Source organism: Rhincodon typus, chromosome 10, assembly GCF_021869965.1.
Source record: "Rhincodon typus isolate 14 chromosome 10, sRhiTyp1.1, whole genome shotgun sequence".
Taxonomy (NCBI): Eukaryota; Metazoa; Chordata; class Chondrichthyes; order Orectolobiformes; family Rhincodontidae; genus Rhincodon; species Rhincodon typus.
Window position 1 is genome coordinate 23,459,218 of NC_063341.1, and position 20,670 is coordinate 23,479,887.

The 20,670-nt window shown below is 41.8% G+C and overlaps 1 protein-coding gene across 1 annotated transcript in view; it reads right to left on the reverse strand.

The window, feature by feature from the left end:
* The window catches only part of LOC109927028 (L-selectin-like), a 22,090-nt gene extending 6,319 nt beyond the window's left edge, over positions 1 to 15,771 (reverse strand). The window contains exons 1-4 of the mRNA XM_048602242.1: positions 15,668 to 15,771; positions 12,444 to 12,531; positions 10,391 to 10,774; positions 998 to 1,105 (exon numbers count right to left, since the gene is read on the reverse strand). Coding sequence (XP_048458199.1) covers positions 998 to 1,105; positions 10,391 to 10,774; positions 12,444 to 12,531; positions 15,668 to 15,670 — 583 coding nt within the window. The 5' untranslated portion in view covers positions 15,671 to 15,771. The remainder of the gene's footprint in view (positions 1 to 997; positions 1,106 to 10,390; positions 10,775 to 12,443; positions 12,532 to 15,667) is intronic.
* Between the last annotated feature and the right edge of the window lie 4,899 nt (positions 15,772 to 20,670).

Below are 20,670 nucleotides of genomic sequence, written 5' to 3' on the forward strand. Positions count from 1 at the left end.
TGGTCCCATTTCTAGGGATCTTTGGAATTTCACATTTCACAGCTGGAGTGGAAGATTGAGAATTGAATAATTCTTGCATTTATATTAAAATCTATTACCCAGGAATATTCTCGATGCCTGTGAAAAAATGTTTCTTTAATCTTCATTAATAAGAAATATAATTTAAATGATGTTGAAAAGACTTAAATGTGAGATTATTAATCAATTTGGATATCCATTAGAAAAGTAAGTGCTTCGGCTGATAGTAATAAATTTGCATGCAAAATATGTATTTCTATGTGATTTACAGATTTAGAACTCCTTAGGCACTAAAGTTTGAAGTTGAGTTATAATCCAAATCTCTAATGTCATGAAAATCTTTGTTGAAGAATATGCAGACTCCTGAATGGTGTGAGTCACATTGATGGATTGATATATTAAGCATCAAAGTGTCAGGATCTGATTTCTCACACTGGGATTTCTTCCCTTCAGAATACTGCCTGGCATGTCACCCGCTGCATCGTTCTCTTTTTCTTCCCCCTTCCTAATTTTATTTTGGCTCTCTGTATTGTGTTTTCCATTTCTTGCTTATTGTTTTTTCTTTACTGTTTCAAGCAATCTTTGTCTTTCATGTTTTATTTCACTCTCTTCGTGCTGTCTCATTCTCTCCACTGAATTCTCAGATGCTGCTAAAATCCTGACGATTACAGATTGACCTATGATGTGACATCTCTGTTCACCTTCCAAGAGCAGAATCATGTTAGAATTAAAATGTACTTAATATACAGAACGGTTCATTATTGAACGTAATTACAAACTTAAACTAGAGTCTTAAATTTGAAAACAGCACAAAAAGAAATAGCTTGGTGTGAATGAAAACACTGTAATAAATGGGTTATTGCTTTGTTAAGGCAATGAAGCAGGCAAAAGTGACTTCACATAAATATGTTAAGGGATTTGTAATAATTCAATGCAATTTCAGATTTCAATTTATTCATGGCAATGATATTGTTCTTACCAGATTGACACTTTGGTCCATAGAATCCTTCATAACATTGACATGTATAATTTCCAATAGTTTCCACACATTGTCCATGACCACTGCATGAATTTGACTTGCAAGAAGCTGGTTAGAGAAAACAATACAAACCCATGTACATTGCAGCAAACATGGTGGCAAGCACTCAAAATTCAACAGGGACTCATTTTACAATCATCTTTGGCTGTCAATGAGAACTCACACCAGAGGAGAACAAACTATTCAGTTTGGGTCTGCATTGCCTTGACTTAATTCCAAATTCTGTTTCCTTCTCCTGGGGCTGGAGTTTGCAACCTCCTGCCAGATGTGCTTTCATGGCAGGAGACACATTAAATATTTCAGGTGTCCAGCCCACCTCAGTCCCACCCATCTCCAGTTAGTTTTTTCATTCATTTTGTCAGATGCGGGCATCATTGACTGACCAGCACTTATTGCCCATCCCTAGTTGCCCTTGAGAAGGTGGTGGTGAGCTGCTTTCTCGAACCACGGCAGTCCACATGCTGTGAGTTAACCCTAATGCCATTAGGGTGGGAATTCCAGGATTTCAACCCAACAACAGCAAAGGAATGGCACTATGTTTCCAAATGAGAACTGTGAGTGGCTTAGAGGGGAACTTGGAGATGGTGGCATTCCCATGTAACTGCTTCACATAACCTTCTAGATAGGAGTATTTGAAGGTCTGAAAGATGCCATCTGAAGATCTTTGGTGAATTTCTGCAGTGCGTCTTGTAGATAGTACACACTGCTGCTACTGAGAATTGGTGCTGGAGGGAGTGAATGTTTGTGCATGTGGTACCAATCAAGTAGGCTGCTTTGTCCTGGATGGTGTCAAGCTTCTTGAGTGTCATTGGAGCAGCACCCATCCCGGCAAGTGGGGAGTATTCCATCACACTCTTGACTTGTGCCTTGTAGATGGTGGACAGGCTCTGGGGGTGTCAAGGGGTGAGTAACTCCCTGCAGTATTCTTAGCCTCTGACCTGCTCTTGTAGCCACAATATTTATGTGGTGAGTCCAGTTGAGTTTTTGGTCAATGATAACCTCTAGGATGTTGATGGTGGGTGATTCAGTGATGATGACACTATTGAAAGTCAAGAGGGTGTGATTAGATTGTCTGTTATTGGTGATGGTCATAGCCTGGCATTTGCGTGGCGTGAATGTTACTTGCCACTTGTGAGCACAAGGCTGAATATTGTCCAAATCTCGTTGCATTTGAACATGAACTGTGTCAGTATCTCCTCCCATGAAAGTATATCCGGCAGGAAGCTGTAAACCCCAGCCCAAGGAGAAGGAAACAGAGTTTAGAAACAGATCAATATAGAATAATTGTTGGTCCAACCTGGATAATAAACAACGGTAGAAATTCTTACTTACTATTTCACTTGTAGAGAAGTCCTTGCTGTCTGGTAGTACACATTAGAAAGTTGAGTCATGAACGGTGCTGAATCTTGTTTAATCATCGACAAACATCCCAATTTCTGACCTTATGATGGAGGGAAGGTTATTGATGAAACAGCTGAAGATATTTGGGCCTAGGACACTATCCTGAGGAACTCCTGCAGACATGTCCTGGAGCTAAGCTGACTGGCCTCCAACAACCATGACCACCTTCCTATGTGCCAGCTATGACTCCAACCATCAGTGCATTTGCCCCCTTGTATCCATTGATTCCAGTTTTGATAGGGCTTCTTGATGCCACACTCAGTCAAATGCAGCTTTGATGTCAAGGGCTGTCACTCTGACCTCACCTCTGGAATTCAGCTCTTTTGTCCATGTTTGAACCAAGGCTGTAATGAGGTCAGGAGCTGAGTGGCCCTGGCAGAACCCAAACTGGGCATCACCGAGCAGGTTATTGCTGAGCAGGTGCTGCTTGATAGCACTGTTAATGACACCTTCCATCACTTTACTGATGATCGAGAGGAGACTGATGGGGCGGTAATTGGCCGGGTTGGATTTGTCTTGCTTTTTATGTACAAGACATACTTATGCAATTTTTTATATTGTTGGGTAGATGCCAGTGTTGTAACTGTATTGGATCAGCTTGGCTAGAGGAACAGCAAGTTATGGAGCACAAACCTTCAGTACTATTGCTGGAATGTTGCCAGACCCTGTAGCTTTTGCAGTATCCAGTGTCTCCAACCATTTCATAATATCATGTGGTGTGAATTGAATTGTCTGAATACAGGTATCCGTAATGCTGGGGACCATGGAGGGAGGTTGAGGTGGAGCATGCACTTGGCATTTCTGGCTGAAGATTGCTGCCAATGCTTCAGCCTTATTTTTTGCAATAATGTGCTGGGCTCTTCCAACATTGAGGATGGTGATATTTGTGGAGCATTCTCCACCAGTGAGTTGTTTAATTGTCCACTACCATTCATGGCTGGATGTGGCAGGACCACAGAACTTAGGTCTGATCTGTTAGTTGTGGGTTTGCTTAGCTCTGTCTATCACTTGCTGCTTATGCTCTTTAGCATGCAAGTAGTCTATAATACAACATGGGTAAGTCCCCACAAGGCCATGCACCCTTAGACCTATTGAAACCCTTAACTGCCTGATTAATTAGCAATTAACAGTCTTGAGCTACCCTGCCCAGTACCATAAAAAGCAGGGCAGTGTCAGAGAAGCCAGACTGCATACGGTATTTTTGAAAGGATTTCTTTGAAAATATGGGAAGACAGAAGATCACATCAGTCCAAGAATACCCTGTGTGCATCAGGGCCTGTGCCCCCAAGAGGTTACCACATGTCTTCATTCCTCCCTGCCTGCAGTCCAAAACATGACACCCCTCAACCTTTTCTCCCCTCTTTCCTCGACCCTCTGATGTATCCCTGTTCTAAAAGCTGGACATTTAGCAGCATCTATTATGGAGTCCCATTGTTCTGGGACTGCTCAAACTGCCAGCCAATCAGTTAGAATGGCAGCTGTTCAAAGGTGAGGCCTCCTTGTCCTCTCTGTGGAGCACAATTCTGAGCCTCAGGCTGTTTTGTCCACCCAGTGTGCTATTGCTGTGATGTTAACTTTTTGTAAGTCAATCCACCCTGAACCAATGTTGCTCCTGGTGGTGGGGCGGTAAGTATTCCACCTTCCCATTAAATCCAGTCTCCTAATTCTAAAGTTTTTCACGCTATTGCCTGCGTATCCTCACTTTACCAATAGGCCTAATATATTCATGTGTATTTTGAAACATTTTCCCAAAGAAAGATCATTCTTTAAGTAAAGAAGTTTCTCTCACTTCACTCATGATTCAATGTCTACTTGGACACAGGAATGTTCAATTCCATGGTTGTGTTTAGTAGGTGATCATAGCCAAGAAATTAGCGATACTTTAATTGGTCTCAATCAACCTTTAGATAGATTGGGAACATCACTCTGGCAGTGGCTAATTTTTCAATGTGCCCACAGGAGAGGAGCCAGGAAAATTTTGGCAGTGTCCTTTCCATCAATGCTTACTGGATAGGACCAACCAACCATGCACCTCACCAAAATGAGGTCTTTTAGTGGCCAACAAATGGTCAGAACGGGCTGCCTCACATTTGCTGCAGTGTTCAGGCTGGTGGGAGGAGCTCAGGGACAGGGGATTGCTGGGACAGGAGCTGGCAGGTTCGCTCTTCCTCGCCTTGGGTGGCGAGGTGATTCTGCTGTCAGAGAGTTATCTCCTTTCCACTTTCCCATGTCTGGAGCCAAGCTCTCACCTGTTTGGTCTGAACTCCATCCCCCACAATCCCTGCCCTTTTCAGAGTTGTAGTATAATGAGTAAAATCTGGCTGTTCAAGGCTGATGAGATATAATATACATCATCGCAGGAAGTGATGCAACGTTACATGATCTTCTCTCTTGCAGACTCAAGACTATTTGAAACCACAGTCAGATTGAGTGGGTGAAAGCACAAGTGTCTGTCAGTTACTGGCATCCTTTCAACACGTGCCAGGTCCCAAGCAATCAGAAGTATGGCTGAACTGGTGCCAAAGATTTGCCATGTGTTTCTCCATGTCTGGTCTCACCTCAACTATAAGCAGGTTAGTACACTACAGTGTGCAATGCTTGGTCTAGTCAAACAAGGCATCAATGAAGAAAAAGTTATACATGAAACATTAATAAACACTCAGTGCCTACTTCAATCTACAACAAAATACCATTATTGAATGGTCTATACTTAGCATGCATGCCCAATTACAGATTACATTACTGATACTTTTATCAATGATGCAGAGACTACCAACATTGCAATTTAAAAGAAGAACTTATCAGGGACAGAGTTATTTATGGAGTGTTACACTTTCAAATATTGTCTGACTACTTGAAGTCAAGGGATGATTTAACATTTCACAGGTCAATTCAACTGATCAGACAAGCTGAGATCTGAAAATAAAATTGATCAGTGGTTCAGGATGACAAGAGAACCATTTCCTAAAAATGACCAACTCAGTGGAGCATGCTCAGTTTAGAAGCAGAGGTGGCTATACATAGGGGAGGCAGGAAAAACATTCACTTTCCACCCCAGTGAACTGTTAACATTGAGCTGGGGAGAAACACAGGTGTCAACATCCTTCTGCCAGAGAGGTGCAGTGTCATTTATTCAAGAAGAAGGGTCATTTCCAAGATAACAAGGTGCAGAGCTGGATGAACACAGCAGGCCAAGCAGCATCAGAGGAGCAGGAAGGCTGACGTTTCGGGCCTAGACCCTTCTTCAGAAATGGGGGAGGGGAAGGGGGTTCTGAAATAAATAGGGAGAGAGGGGGAGGCGGATAGAAGATGGATAGAGGAGAAGATAAGTGGAGAGGAGACAGACAGGTCAAAGAGGCGGGGATGGAGCCAGTAAAGGTGAGTGTAGGTAGGGAGTTAGGGAGGGGATAGGTCAGTCCAGGGAGGACGGACAGGTCAAGGGGGCGGGATGAGGTTAGTCGGTAGGAGATGGGGGTGCGGCTTGAGGTGGGAGGAGGGGATAGGTGGGAGGAAGAACAGGTTAGGGAGGCAGGGACAAGCTGGGCTGGTTTTGGGATGCGGTAGGGGGAGGGGAGATTTTGAAGCTTGTGAAGTCCACATTGATACCATTGGGCTGCAGGGTTCCCAAGCGGAATATGAGGTGCTGTTCCCCAAACAGCCCAGCTTGTCCCTGCCTCCCTAACCTGTCCTTCCTCCTACCTATCCCCTCCTCCCACCTCAAGCCCCCCCCCCATCTCCTACCTACTAGCCTCATCCTGCCCCCTTGACCTGTCCGTCCTCCCCGGACTGACCTATCCCCTCCCTAACTCCCCACCTACATTCACCTTTACTGGCTCCATCCCTGACTCTTTGACCTGTCTGTCTCCTCTCCACCTACCTTCTCCTCTATCCATCTCCTACCCGCCTCCCCCTCTCTCCCTACTTATTTCAGAACCCCCTTCCCCTCCCCCATTTCTGAAGAAGGGTCTAGGCCTGAAACGTCAGCTTTCCTGCTCCTCTGATGCTGCCTGGCCTGCTGTGTTCATCCAGCTCTACACCTTGTTATCTCAGATTCTCCAGCATCTGCAGTTCCTACTATCTCCGGGTCATTTCCAAACTGTGTTTCACAACAGCAGGCCTAACAGAATAAACCAACAGAGAAGCCCTCAAAAGATGGCAATTTTCATGAAACGGATAATATTAATGATGTGGAGAAGCCTTTCATTGGAGAGGTCAAGGGACCAAGCAGAAGCTACTGGAGTGCTGACCTCCTAATAAAGGAAAAGAAACATGCTCTAAGCTAGACGTAGATGTGACAGTTTCTGTTCTGATACTGAACCAGGACTTGAGAAAAGTTCTCCTTCGCAATTACAAACAAAATGGCATAGAGACATAGAACTCAATTTCTTAGAACAACTGAATGAAACCCTTCAAACATTGAGTGAAATTCTTTGAAACCGTATCTTTTCTCCAAAAGCAGGGTTGTTCACTGTTCAACAGGAAAGCCCTTTCTGACTTATATCTGATCTACACAGTAGAGAAAGACAAGAAGATCAACCTAAGAACTTCAGAGCTGAATTTCCACAGCTCTTCACAGGACTAGGAAAGCTGCAGACAGCACACATGACTCCACATCCTGAAATGAAGGCAGTAAGTCTGTTTCTTCATCTCTAATCCTACCAAAGATGAAGCAGAAACTTAACTCTATCTTGATTATTTCACCTCTGGCAGAATCAACAGGTTTTGAACAGAAATGGTGGGGCAGCACAGTGGTTCAGTGGTTAGCACTGCTGCCTCACAGCAGCAGGGACCTGGGTTCGATTCCAGCCTTGGATGACTGTCTGTGTGGAGTTTGCACATTCTCCCCATGTCTGCATGGGTTTCCTCTAGGTGCTCCAGTTTCCTCCTACAGTCCAAAGATGTGCAGGCTAGGTGAATTGGCCATGCTAAATTGCCCATAGGGATGTGTAGATTAGGTGGGTTATAGGGGGATGGGTCTTGGTGGGATGCTCTGAGGTTCAGTGTGGACTCATTGGGCCGAAGGGCCTGTTTCCACGCTGTAGGGATTCTATGATTCATGATTTGGCCGCAACCCCTAACAGGCCTCTGAGGAGCTGTGTGGATCTTACGCAGCTAAACAAAGCAGAAATTGCTAGATAATCTCAGCAGGTCTGGCAGTATTTCATGGAGAGGAATCAGATTTAACATTTTGGGTCCAGTGACCTTTCCTCAGAACTGATGATAGGTGGAAAAAGTTGTTTTTAATGCAGAAGATAGAGTTGGGGGTGGCGGGGGAGGGGGGGGGGGGTAAGGAGTAAACGATAGAGCCTAAAGAGAGGGAAGCAGTTGGACAAAGTCTGTGACAAGACAATGCACGGTGCTGACAGAAAGCACAACAAATGGTCTTTTGAGAAAATTAAAGGCATATTAATATTCGTCTGATATTTTAGCTTACTATGACTTGAGCTATGGACTATTATTGCTGCAGATGAATTTCCTCCTTGATTGGGAGCTGTAATCTTTCAGATTGATGGAAAGTGTCAGCTAATTTACCATGTATCCCATTCACTGACAGAAACTGAACAGTGACATGCTGTGAAAGCATAAGAAATATTAGCAACTTATGAAAAATCTGTGATTCATATTTTCATCTTCACTTAAAGAAGAAACTCTTAGTGACTTCAAATCTGAGGAGGTAGCAAAATGCCTCTGTGAGTATAACAATTCAGACTGAAAACGATGAGGTTCAATGCAAAGGTAGTATTTGTCCCAGGAAAACAGTAGGGGCTTTGCCACACATCCCTGTGGCAAGGTCTGAACAAGGAAATGATGTTTTCATGGAAAAAGTTGAAACGTTTACATCAATAACAACCACAACTCTACCAGCAACTGCTCAGTAACTGATTTAAATCAGGGGAGTCTGACAAGGAACATGCTCAGCTCAGAGAGCACTGTGTCGAAGGATGGCCAGCATTCCTGCCACATAAACCCATTCTCAGACACAACAGGAAACAGAGAGGATACCTCAGAATAGTGAATGAATTACCCATCTAGGATGAGACAGTGGCTATTCTGAGGGTTCTGAGTTTCCACATATTGCACCAAGGATGTCTGGCTATCGCAAAATATTAAGCTAGAGCAAGATATTCCATTGTCTGAGATTTTATTTTGTCAATTTATTTTTACCTATAAATTCCAAATCATTCTTTGTATGTATGGTCATGAACACCTATAGCTAAGATACTCGGGTAATCAGAAGCTGGATCAGACGCGTCAACAGACATTAGGTCTAATCATTCTGCAATGGATAAATGACTGGGCCTTGTGCTTTGCAGTGGGGGAATTCAGTAACTCAGCAAAATGAATGCTTCTGGCTGCATTTTGACAGATCATGGCTGTGTGGGAAAGCCTGTAGTGGAGTTGGGAACCATTTAACAGACATTTCTAACTTCAAAGCTCTAATGTGATGGTATGTGATAAGTTAAGCATGTTTCCAATGCAGTGACTGATCACAGAGCTCTGTCCTTGAAAGGTAATGGACCATTAAATTAACCAAAATTATGTTTGCGTTCACAAGCAGTGGAATACCTTACCTATTGCTCATGCTTTTCTGCATTGACAATCTGTTAGTTTGTTTGTTTGTTTGCACGACTGCGAATGGTGATATTAGGTTAACTGTTCTCAGATCTTTCAATGAGGTTTTTATGATTTTATTTATTTTGACAAAGTTATGAGCACCAAGGAAAGAGAGTGTTTATTCAAAAGGAGCTTGAATGCTTGTGTTTTACTGAGTTTTATAAGCCCTTAAAAGGGACAAAGCTTTCAAGCAGAGTATAAATGGATGATCATTTTTTTAAAACACTTACTAATATTTCAAAGACTTCCGGCTATCACAATAGGGTTCATGAATATTTGTGGTTACTGGATGAATGGATATGAAGGAGCATGGAGAAAACACAGGCAATATGAGTGGATGTTGAAGGGGCATGACAGTTTATAGGAAATATTATTGGACATGGAAGGTACATTGGAGAAATGCATGATCCTGGAGGTAACATGGGTGTGGGTGGAGTTGTGGTGGTGACATTGACTCCAGAACCCATAAAATCACATGAATCAGGTCAAACAGGATGGGATTGTTCGGATCAATCCTATCAGTCTCAGGATATGTCTACAGGAGTTCCTAAATGTATTCTCCTGGACTCAAACATCTTCAGCTGTATCATCAATGACTTTTTTTTCACCTTAAGCTCTGAAGTGGGGATGTTGACTAATGACTGCTTAATACTTTGCAACATTCGTTATTCATCAGATACTGAAGTTATGTCCGTATGCCACAAAATCTGGACAATATCCAGGCTTGGGCTGATAAGAGGCAAATAAATTTGTACAACTCAACTGCCTGGCGATGACCATCTCCAACGTGGTACAATCTAACCATATCCCTTCGATACTCAATTAAAATTAAAGCCCTCACCATCAAAATCTTGATGTTTACTATTAATCATAACCAGAAGCGGACTAGCCATTTATGTATCGTAGTTAAAAGAGCAGGTCAGAGACTAGGAACTCTGCAGCAATTAACTTGCCTCCTAACTCCCCAAAGCCTGTCCACAATCTACAAGGCACAAGTCAGGAGTGTGATGGAATACTCCCCACTTGCCTGGATGGATGCAGTTCCAACAACACTCAGGACAAAGCAGCTAACTTAATTATGCTATTCAATTCCCACATTCAACATTCACTCCCTTCGCATTGACACACAGTGGCAGGAGTGTATACCACTTACAAAGTGATTTGCAGCAACTCACTAAGACTCCTTCATCATCCAAATTCTTAAATTAACATTATTTTAAATACTAAACTTTTAAAATTAACTCTTGTTTTCATTTGCCCACCTGGGCTACCAACCCTTAAATACATTCTCTGCAGAAGTTGACAAAATTATCTTACCTAAATAGCATAAGGCTCGTTTTGATCTTTCCAGACAGGGATCATTATTCCACCTTCCTGCATCTTCTGCTCTTTTTATATAAATTTCGACACAATCTTCAGCACCAGGAGTTGGTTCACCTGCAGCCCAGTTTTCTGCCTCTTCATCCAGTGTTTTGTTAGTTCCAACCCAAGTCCAAACGTTATCAATCTTTCTTATTCCAATCCAGTAGTAAGTTGGGTTCCTCGGAATCACTGTATTCAGATGGTTAATTTCTTCATGGTTCTGAATTGCAACAAGGTCAGTGAAGAAATGTTGGCAGTAGTTTCTGGCATCGGGCCATGTCATATCTGTTGTTGAGTAGCTATAGTTCCAGCTCTGAACACCTTCCCAAACTGTTAGTTCTGAAAAGACAATCGATTTTCTTGTGATAAAACGAAGTGTTAGAAATACAAAAGTGATTTAGCAGCAGCTGTAAAGTGAAAATGCTGGTTAATATTTTGATTGCAAGCGCCTCCTTTAGAAGTAAATTTGAAAGACAATTGTTAGACAATCTCTTATCTTCCAGTTCTGAGAAAAAGGTGTGAGCTTGTACCTAGCTTTCCTCTCTGTGGAGACTCGTAAACCGGTTCATCACTTTCAACACAATCTATTTTCATTTTAGACACCCATTTATGTTTTCGGTTGTTCACTGAATGTCAGATTAAACACAGAACGGGCTAATTTCAAACAAACAAAAGCAGAAATTGCTGGAGAAACTTAACAGGTCTGGCAGCACCAGTGGAGAGAGAAACACGGTTAATGTTTCAAGTCCAGTGACCCTTCTTCAGAACTGTTAATTTCAGGACGTGGTGATGAAAAATCTCACTTTAAAACAGAACATTTCTGAGTGGCTGAGAGGGGTTTATCTTCTGTCGAGCTCATGTTAACTGAGGCCACGGGCTCTCTGACAACCTAATCTCTCCCTCACCAAAATAAAACAAAGAACTGTGGATGCTGAAGATCTGAAACAAAAAGAGAAATTGCTGGAGAAACTCAACATGTCTGGGAGCATCTGTAGAGAGAAAGCAGAGTTAACATTTCGAGTCCGTCCTCACCAACTTAGCCAGACATGTATCTCTTCTCTGCTGTTCCCATCTCCTTGTGTACAGAGCTTATCTTGTCTGAACAAGTCAAGGAAAATGAAAATTGACAGAGTGCCGATTCCAATCTGGGGCAAAACCTGTAATTTGAAGAAGATGTAAAGCTGAAGTTACTGTCATTTCTTTGTGCAATATCTAATTCCTTGCCTGTGCTGAGTTTGGTTGCAGGGGATGGTATTTAATCAATCCCCTCTGCCTTTCCCCTGATTAGATCCATGGCCTGTGGATGGCCTCAGTGTCCCACTGCCAACTGAGGTGCGTACGTGGGCAAATAATATTCAAGGCCACATCCAATTATTAAACCAGCAGTGGGCAGTTAGATCACCATGTGGGAAGGATGAATAAGCTAATTTGTGTGGGGGTCTCCCAAAGACACTTCCTCACCTTTGTGTGTGGCTGCATCAAATTGTGTGTAGATCCTCAATATGCAAATGCCAAGTGTCTCTACTTACTGAGGTTCTACCTCTCCCTGATGTTGCAAAGGATAGGTTTGGCCTCGTAGCCACAGAATGCTCCAAGTATTTGGACTGTCCTTCGTGGAGAAATTTATGAAGAAAAACACCTTTGACCACAAGTTCATCAGGCAGTGGTCAGCACGTAATGTCCTCAAGACCCTTCGGGGAAGGGAGAGGGTGGATCTTATTGAGTGGTTCCCTGTGCAGACTGCCAAAGTCATTTGGCAGAATGGCTCAGCATCTGGTGCAACAAGCACCAGGACATCGCTTAGCTGGTGGTGAGAAGGGCTTTGCCTGTGAGATACTTTATGCATGCCTGGATTCTCTGCACCACTGCACACTGCCCTTGAGGTGGCTGCAGAGGGAGACTGTCACATACCTCCTTCTGGGATGTGCCTATGTAAGTGTTTCTAAAACATTGTGTTCTTATACTGGCACTAAAGCTCTTCCAGAAAATCAGGAGAGTAAAACCTTACCAAGAAGCAGAGTGAAAAGCCAAATGTGAGCAATACCCTTCTGAATCTGATAATGTTTTTGTCGAGCACAGGATTCCATATAAATGCCCTTTTGAAAGAAAACAAAGATTATATTTTTGATATAAATAATATACGCAGTCTACACGTCAAGCTGCAGAGCCTATACACATTAGATATGGACAGTTGTATTTTTATATAAAAACTAATCCCAGCCACTTCAAGGAATTGTTTTTAATGAAATAAAAGATCTATTATATGTGTAACCATAATGACTCTGCCCCTATCTGTGTCATGACTATGGCCTCACCAATTTCCATCTCTTTTTCATAGAACAACAGGAGGTTTTGGCGCAATAGGACATAAGGGTGTGGTGTCTGTACAAACTCTTTGTTAATAAAGTGTTACATTGTCCAAAACTAGTCCAATTGCTGCACGCTCCCCTATTATTTTAATTCTCCTTTGCTTTGAGTATTTTTCCAATGTTTACAGAAAGAAAAGATGCAATGGCTCTGCCTCAAACCAAACTCGGTGCTATAACATGAGCGCCTCTTGCCTATATCAAACCATGAGAACAAACCATGGTTATTTCACCCAATTTTCTTTGGATGCAGCAACTGAGTTAGTATTTGCAAGTTACTTATCTATTCCATGAATCATATGAAGATTGTGATATTCATGATATGTTAATATGTTTGCATGTCAATCCTCTGATCACTATTTTAACGAAGATGTTAATCCATTCATGTTAAATAAACTTTCATGTCAAATCTTTGTGTGCTTAGGGTGGCACAGTGGTCAGCACTGCTACCTTATAATGCCAGAGACCTGGGTTCAATCCCAGCCTTGGGTGACTGTCTGTGTGGAGTTTGTGTGTTCTCCTTGTGTCTGTGTGGGTTTCCTTTGGGTGCTCTGGTTTCTTCCTTCACTCCAAAGATGTGCAGGTTCAGTGGATTGGCCATGCTAAATTGCCCATTGTGTCCAGGGATACCATAGTAAATGTGGGATGCTTTTCAGAGGGAGAGTGCAGACTTGACAGGCTAATCACCTCTTTCCATATGATTCATCCATATTAATATTGTGCAACACTTACAATTCATAAATAGGAACAGGTATTTTTACAGCAAGTTTAACTCATGTCCTTCGTGCAATGTAACACTTTATCAATCCATTCATTTAATCTTCTATTAAAACTTGAATGTAATTGAAACATGTTCACCACAAGCCCCCCCACCCAAACTTCAAAGTTCAATTTTAATGAGCATGGATTTTGTTTCCATGCCCTTTCTGAATGATTCAAACCCGGAACTATTCTTGTATTCTTCTCTGAATGTTTTTCCACTTTTCTAAAAGTATAATAACCATTTTTGCATGATTTCCGCATAACAGCTTATGAATGATTTGAGTTTAAATTTAATGTTTGATTGGACAACTTTCCAACAACTACCCTAACACTGCATAAATAATTAGTAAATTATAACACTACTAAACATTTCTGATTCGAATTATATACTTCCAATTCCTTTTCAAAAGTACTACAAAGCATTTCTAGCACAGAAATAGGTCATATTCCTGAACAGGTCTATGTCAATGTTTCTGCCCTATGCATACCTTACCCCACCCTTAATCATCCAACAGCATCAACACAGTTTTCTATTCCTTTCTCCTTCATGAGTTTATCAATCTTCCCCTCAAATACATATATGCTATTTGTCTCAAAAACACCTTGGCGTCTGAGTTCTATATCCTAACAATTCTCTTGTAAGGACATTTCTCTCAATTCTCGTCTGGAAGTATTTTTAATAATCCTATATGGCCCCTAGTTTCAGTCTCACCCATAAGTTAAAACATTCTATCCTATCAATCTCTTTCACAGGCTTGAAAACCTTGGGTCATCCTTCTGTCCTTCCTTTTCTTTCCTCATAGCCTTAAACTTTCAGTTCTAGTATGATATTTGTAAATATTTTTTGCATCTACCCTATGCCCCAATACCCTTTAAAGTAGAGACTCGAACTCTTCACAGTTCTGGAGGTTTGATTGAGCCAAGGATCTATACTAGTTTATCATAACTTCTCTGCTTTTCAATTCCACCCCTCCAGTAACCATATATCAATGTTTCTTGTGTTTATATCACCGTGTATTACCTTGCATTACCCAATTTGACACGTCATCTGTTCATTTGCTAACTCACACTGGAATATCTGCCTTGCTTATATAGCTTAGTATGATCTGAAGCTTTAAGATTTATGGATGGGCCATTTGCAAACATGAAGCAACATGACTTTATATAAGTAAGTTATCCAGATATTTTTGTATTGCTGTTTGTGGGACCTGCTGAAATTTCCACATTACAATAGAAACTGCATTTCAAAAATTACTTAGCTAGCTGTAAAACACTTGGAATATCCTGAGGTCATGAATGGTGCTGTATAAATTCAAGACTTCCTTTTGATGGGAATCTCAGGAGTGACAGGCACTAATTGGAAATAAATCAACATCTCCTGATTACTGTTCTTCTTTGTTCAATTCTCAGGCAACTTATGATCCAATTTTTGGATAGCTATGGATGCAAGTGTTTCAATTTTGTACCTCCTAAGTATGTCACATTATAGACTTCTCGTTCATACATCAATTACATTGTAGTTTTAATTAATCCATGGCTGTAATGTCACATCAACAATATGTTGGCACTTTTATTTTAGCTGTTGACTCTTGTATCTTGTCACCCTTTTTAGTTCCAAGTAAATCCGACAGATTGCTTTCATTATAGCTGTATCACAATAATCCAGCAACCAAGTACTCCTCTTTACTTCAGACTTTGTATAATTCTCACCTCCTTTCTAAGAAAATTAACCACTACTCAAAACAAGCAGTGGTTCTGTGAGGCAACACGATGAACCCCTTTACATTGTTAAACACCATTTTAATCTAAATATCTTTGTCATAATATTATTCACTGTGCTGTGCATTCAAACATTTCAAATTTATTTAAACCACATACACAATGTTTTCAAATGGCTAATTTCTCCTTTTTTCACTCCTCAAGATGAAATGTCCTTTTATGACAGTTCACAGACTGGTTGAGCCAACTGTGTGTTTTTTGTTAGGCATTTTAATTCTTTAAAATATTTCATTTTTTTCCCACATTTACTTCAGGTCCTGCCTTATATTTATCAGAATCTTTCAATGAAGTTCCACGAAAACAGAATAAAATTAATGTAACTTACCATTTCTGGAACTTTCCTATTTTGTTTTTGCCTTTACCCTCCCCGTTTTACTTCACTGAGATGTTTTGTTATGTGGAGAGAACTTTGCTTCCTTCTGTCAGCTGCAGTAGCTGACAGTGCAGCTCTGTGCCTATCCACAAACCAAATGCCTCAGCCCTGGCCACACCTGTGCATCTCCCCCCACTCTATTTTCTAACTAACAAACTTCCTGCAATGTCAAAAATAAAGTGTAAAATGAAAAAGTGGTCTCCCTGCAGAGATATCCATGTAAGTGCCTTCATCAGCATAGAACACCATTAAAAACTCATTTTGATGATATAGAAAAATAAGCAGTCACCATTAATCTCACTCTTCTAATTACATACAACATGTCCACTAAAACAGCCATTTCTGTAAATTGCAGTGCCAGTAAGCTGTGCATCAGTAAGATCTGGCTGATTAAAGATAGGATTGGATTTGGATAGTTTTTAGATATAAATTAAATTGTGGATTGATCAGAATATATGTTCAGTGCTTTGTTAAAGCTATTGTGAATGCTAGGAGAATGTTTCACAGAGATTCTATGACTGAAGTTTTCAAATACTTGTCTTTTTAACACAGTAGCGGTGGTACAGCATAAAGCATCTTTAAGCAGCATTTAATGAATATATAATAGTTTAACTGAGAAGTAAGCACATTTATGGTGAAAGAAAAACATCGAATAAGTGCCTTCACTGCTCAGTTCATTAAGTATAGGAGTTGGGGTGTCATCATGTTGTGGCTATACAGGACATTGGTGAGGTCACTTTTGGGATATTGCCTACAGATCTGGTCGCCCTGCTATAGGAAGGATGTTGTGAAACTTGAGAGGAAGGTACAAGCGTCACTTTAAACTTGAGAGGGTGCAGTAAAGATTTACAAGGATGTTGCCAGAACTGGAGGGCGAGCTACAGGGAGAGGCTGAATAGGCTGGAGTTTATTTCCCTAGAGCTTCGGAGACGGAGGGATGACCTTTTGAGGTTTATAAAATCATGAGGGCTGTGGATAGGGTGAATAGCCAAAATCTTTTTCCAAGGGTGGGGTGCCCAAAACAGTTTCTTGATCCAAGTCCACTATTGCATCTCGTGTTTCGCCTGCATTCAGTTCAAATGAAACATCCAAAAAGATCAAAACAACAAAGCACCATGTTTGCCCCTCAAATAATAGAAAGGAGCCATGGGAACTATCAAGACAATAGACATTAAGATCGATGATTCAGTTCCAATTGTCCACAATCATCAGCGTCTCTATTTCCATTTGAAGGTACAAGCAGGAAAGATTACATCAGACTTTGTTTTATCAATGAAACCATAAATATAACAGAAAGGTTTTAATATTTCCTAAATACTCATTATTTAAGAGCCATTGTAAACTGATTCTAAAAAGCTGAACTTATAATGGGAGGAAATCTCTCTTTTTTTAATCAAATCATTTATTCACACTAAGTATTGTAAACATAACTGGTAACAGCTTTACAAACCCACATATTGTATTATTGCTCCTCCTGTAGAGGCCACAAAACCAACGACAAACAGTACGGATTCCTCGCCCATCTGGACTGAAAGAAAGACCACAGTAACAATATTATGCTGGTATTTATAATTCTGGTGAAAACAACAGAATTTTTTATATTTAAATGATGTTGGAATATTTAACAAAAGGCCTTGAAAATGATTTGCAAACATGGTGCTCTGCTGTTTTGATCTTTTTGGATGTTTCATTTGAAACACGAAACAATGCGGGTGAAACACGAGATGCTGTAGTGGACTTGGATCAAGAAACTGACCTCTAGGTAAGGACAATAGGCAAGGATAGCAACATTTTAGAAGAAGGGGCTCATGGTCATCACGAGGCTACTATTCTGTGATAAAATGAAATCAGAAAAGGCTGGATATTCTCAGCATTTGTGGTTAGAAAAACAGAGTGAATAGGCTGAATTTTCCTAGACCCTGAACCATTTGGCCAATGGTGAGTCAGTTGGGGAAATATGTCAAACTTGAAAAAGTGTGATTCAGACATTGAGAATTGTCCAATTAAGTATCTAAGTTTTGAATAGTGAGACCGGAATCTCTCTAGCAAGGAGCAAGAGGATTATTTGCAAGCATTTTTATCTCATTAATACCTAATATCACCTCATTCACATGCAGCATCCCAGTCTCCCACTCACCAGGGAGAAGGTAGGTGGTGATAATTCCTGGTATGAAAGTCAGCGTGGGAACATGGCGGCTGTAGATCGCCTCTAGCTCCTCCAGGTTTCCACTTGGACAGCATTCCCCAAAACCTTTGGCAAGGTGGCTCAGTGGTTAGCACTGCTGCCTCACAGCACCAGGGACCCAAGTTTGATTCCAGCCTTGGGCGATTGTCTGTGTGGAGTTTGCACATTCTCCCCGCGTCTGCGTGGTTTTCTCCGGGTGCTCCGGTTTCCTCCCACAGCCCAAAGATGTGCAGGTTAGGTGGATTGGCCATGCTAAATTGCCTACAGTGTCCAGGGATATTTAGGTTAGGTGGGTTAGACATGGGGAATGGGTCTGGGTGGGATGCTCTTCGGAGGGCAGTGTGGACTTGTTGGGCCAAAGGTCCTATTTCCACACTGTAGGGATTCTATGACTCTATGATAATTCAGGGACAGAGACAGTCTATCCACACATCCCTTACCCCCAACAACCCCGACGACAAATTGGATACAAGCCAACCTCACCAGCCTCACTATAACGTATCTCTGACCCATTTAGTTTAAAACTGTCCACTTCAATGCTGCACTTTGAAATACATCAATACCTTTCATTGTAATGCTCCTGCCAGAACACTATGCCAACTGGGACACGTTGGGTGCATCTCAAGCTTCTTAGCTTCGTCTCTTAGTGCTTACTCACTTTGTATCTACTTGACTGCTGATGGCATCTCTGCCTTGCTATGCCTTTTTGTGCTTTGCTGGCTAATTCAGAATTTATAGTCCTTAAACTAATTCAACAGGGGGGTGGGAACCTGAATTGTAGCTCCAGTGTACAGGATGTTGAGAGTGATGAGGTCATAAATAAGGTTTCAAGGTTGCAGGAGTGTACCGGCAGGCAGGAAGGTGGTTTGAAGTGTGTCTACTTCAATGCCAGGAGCATCCGGAATAAGGTGGGTGAACTTGCAGCATGGGTTGGTACCTGGGACTTCGATGTTGTGGCCATTTCGGAGACATGGATAGTGCAGGGACAGGAATGGTTGTTGCAGGTTCCGGGGTTTAGATGTTTCAGTAAGATCAGGGAAGGTGGTAAAAGAGGGGGAGGTGTGGCATTGTTAGTCAAGGACAGTATTACGGTGGCAGAAAGGACGTTTGATGACAACTCGTCTACTGAGGTAGTATGGGCTGAGGTTAGAACCAGCAAAGGAGAGGTCACCCTGTTGGGAGTTTTCTATAGGCCTCCAAAAAGTTCCAGAGATGTAGAGGAAAAGATTGCAAAGATGATTCTGGATAGGAGCGAAAGTAACAGGGTAGTTGTTATGGGGGACTTTAACTTTCCAAATATTGACTGGAAACGCTATAGTTCGAGTACTTCAGATGGGTCAGTTTTTGTCCAATGTGTGCAGGAGGGTTTCCTGACACAGTATGTAGATAGGCCAACAAGAGGCGAGGCCACATTGGATTTGGTACTGAGTAATGAACCAGGCCAGGTGTTAGATTTGGAGGTAGGAGAGCACTTTGGTGATAGTGACCACAATTCGGTTACGTTTACTTTAGCGATGGAAAGGGATCGGTATATAAAGCAGGGCAAGAGTTATAGCTGGGGGAAAGGCAACTATGAGGCGATGAGGCAAGATTTAGGATGCATAGGATGGAGAAGGAAACTGCAGGGGCTGGGCACAATTGAAATGTGGAGCTTGTTCAAGAAACAGCTACTGCGTGTCCTTGAGAAGTATGTACCTGTCAGGCAGGGAGGAAGTGGTCGAGCGAGGGAACCGTGGTTTACTAAAGAAGTTGAATTTCTTGTCAAGAGGAAGAAGGAGGCTTATGTAGAGATGAGGCGTGAAGGCTCAGTGAGGGCGCTTGAGAGTTACAAGTTAGCCAGGAAGGACCTAAAGAGAGAGCTAAGAAGAGCCAGGAGGGGACATGAGAAGTCTTTAGCAGGTAGGATCAAGGAAAACCCTAAAGCTTTCTATAGGTATGTCAGGAATAAAAGAATGACTAGAGTAAGATTGGGGCCGGTCAAGGACAGTAGTGGGAAGTTGTGCGTGGAGTCCGAAGAGATAGGAGAGGCGCTAAATGAATATCTTTCGTCAGTATTCACACAGGAAAAAGACAATGTTGTCGAGGAGAATACTGAGATACAGGCTATTAGTCTAGACGGGATTGAGGTTCATAAGGAGGAGGTGTTAGCAATTCTGGAAGGTGTGAAAATAGATAAGTCCCCTGGGCCGGATGGGATTTATCCTAGGATTCTCTGGGAAGCTAGAGAGGAGATTGCAGAGCCTTTGGCTTTGATCTTTATGTCGTCATTGTCTTCAGGAATAGTGCCAGAAGACTGGAGACTAGCAAATGTTGTCCCCTTGTTCAAGAAGGGGAGTAGAGACAACCCTGGTAATTATAGACCAGTGAGCCTTACTTCGGTTGTGGGTAAAGTGTTGGAAAGAATTATAAGAGATAGGATTTATAATCATCTAGAAAGGAATAATTTGATTAGGGATAGTCAACATGGTTTTGTGAAGGGTAGGTCATGCCTCACAAACCTTATTGAGTTCTTCGAGAAGGTGACCAAACAGGTGGATGAGGGTAAAGCGGTTGATGTGGTGTATTTGGATTTCAGTAAAGCGTTTGATAAGGTTCCCCATGGTAGGCTATTGCAGAAAATACGGAGGCATGGGATTGAGGGTGATTTAGCGGTTTGGATCAGAAATTGGCTAGCTGTAAGAAGACAGAGGGTGGTGGTTGATGGGAAATGTTCATCCTGGAGTTCAGTTACTAGTGGTGTACCTCAAGGATCTGTTTTGGGGCCACTGCT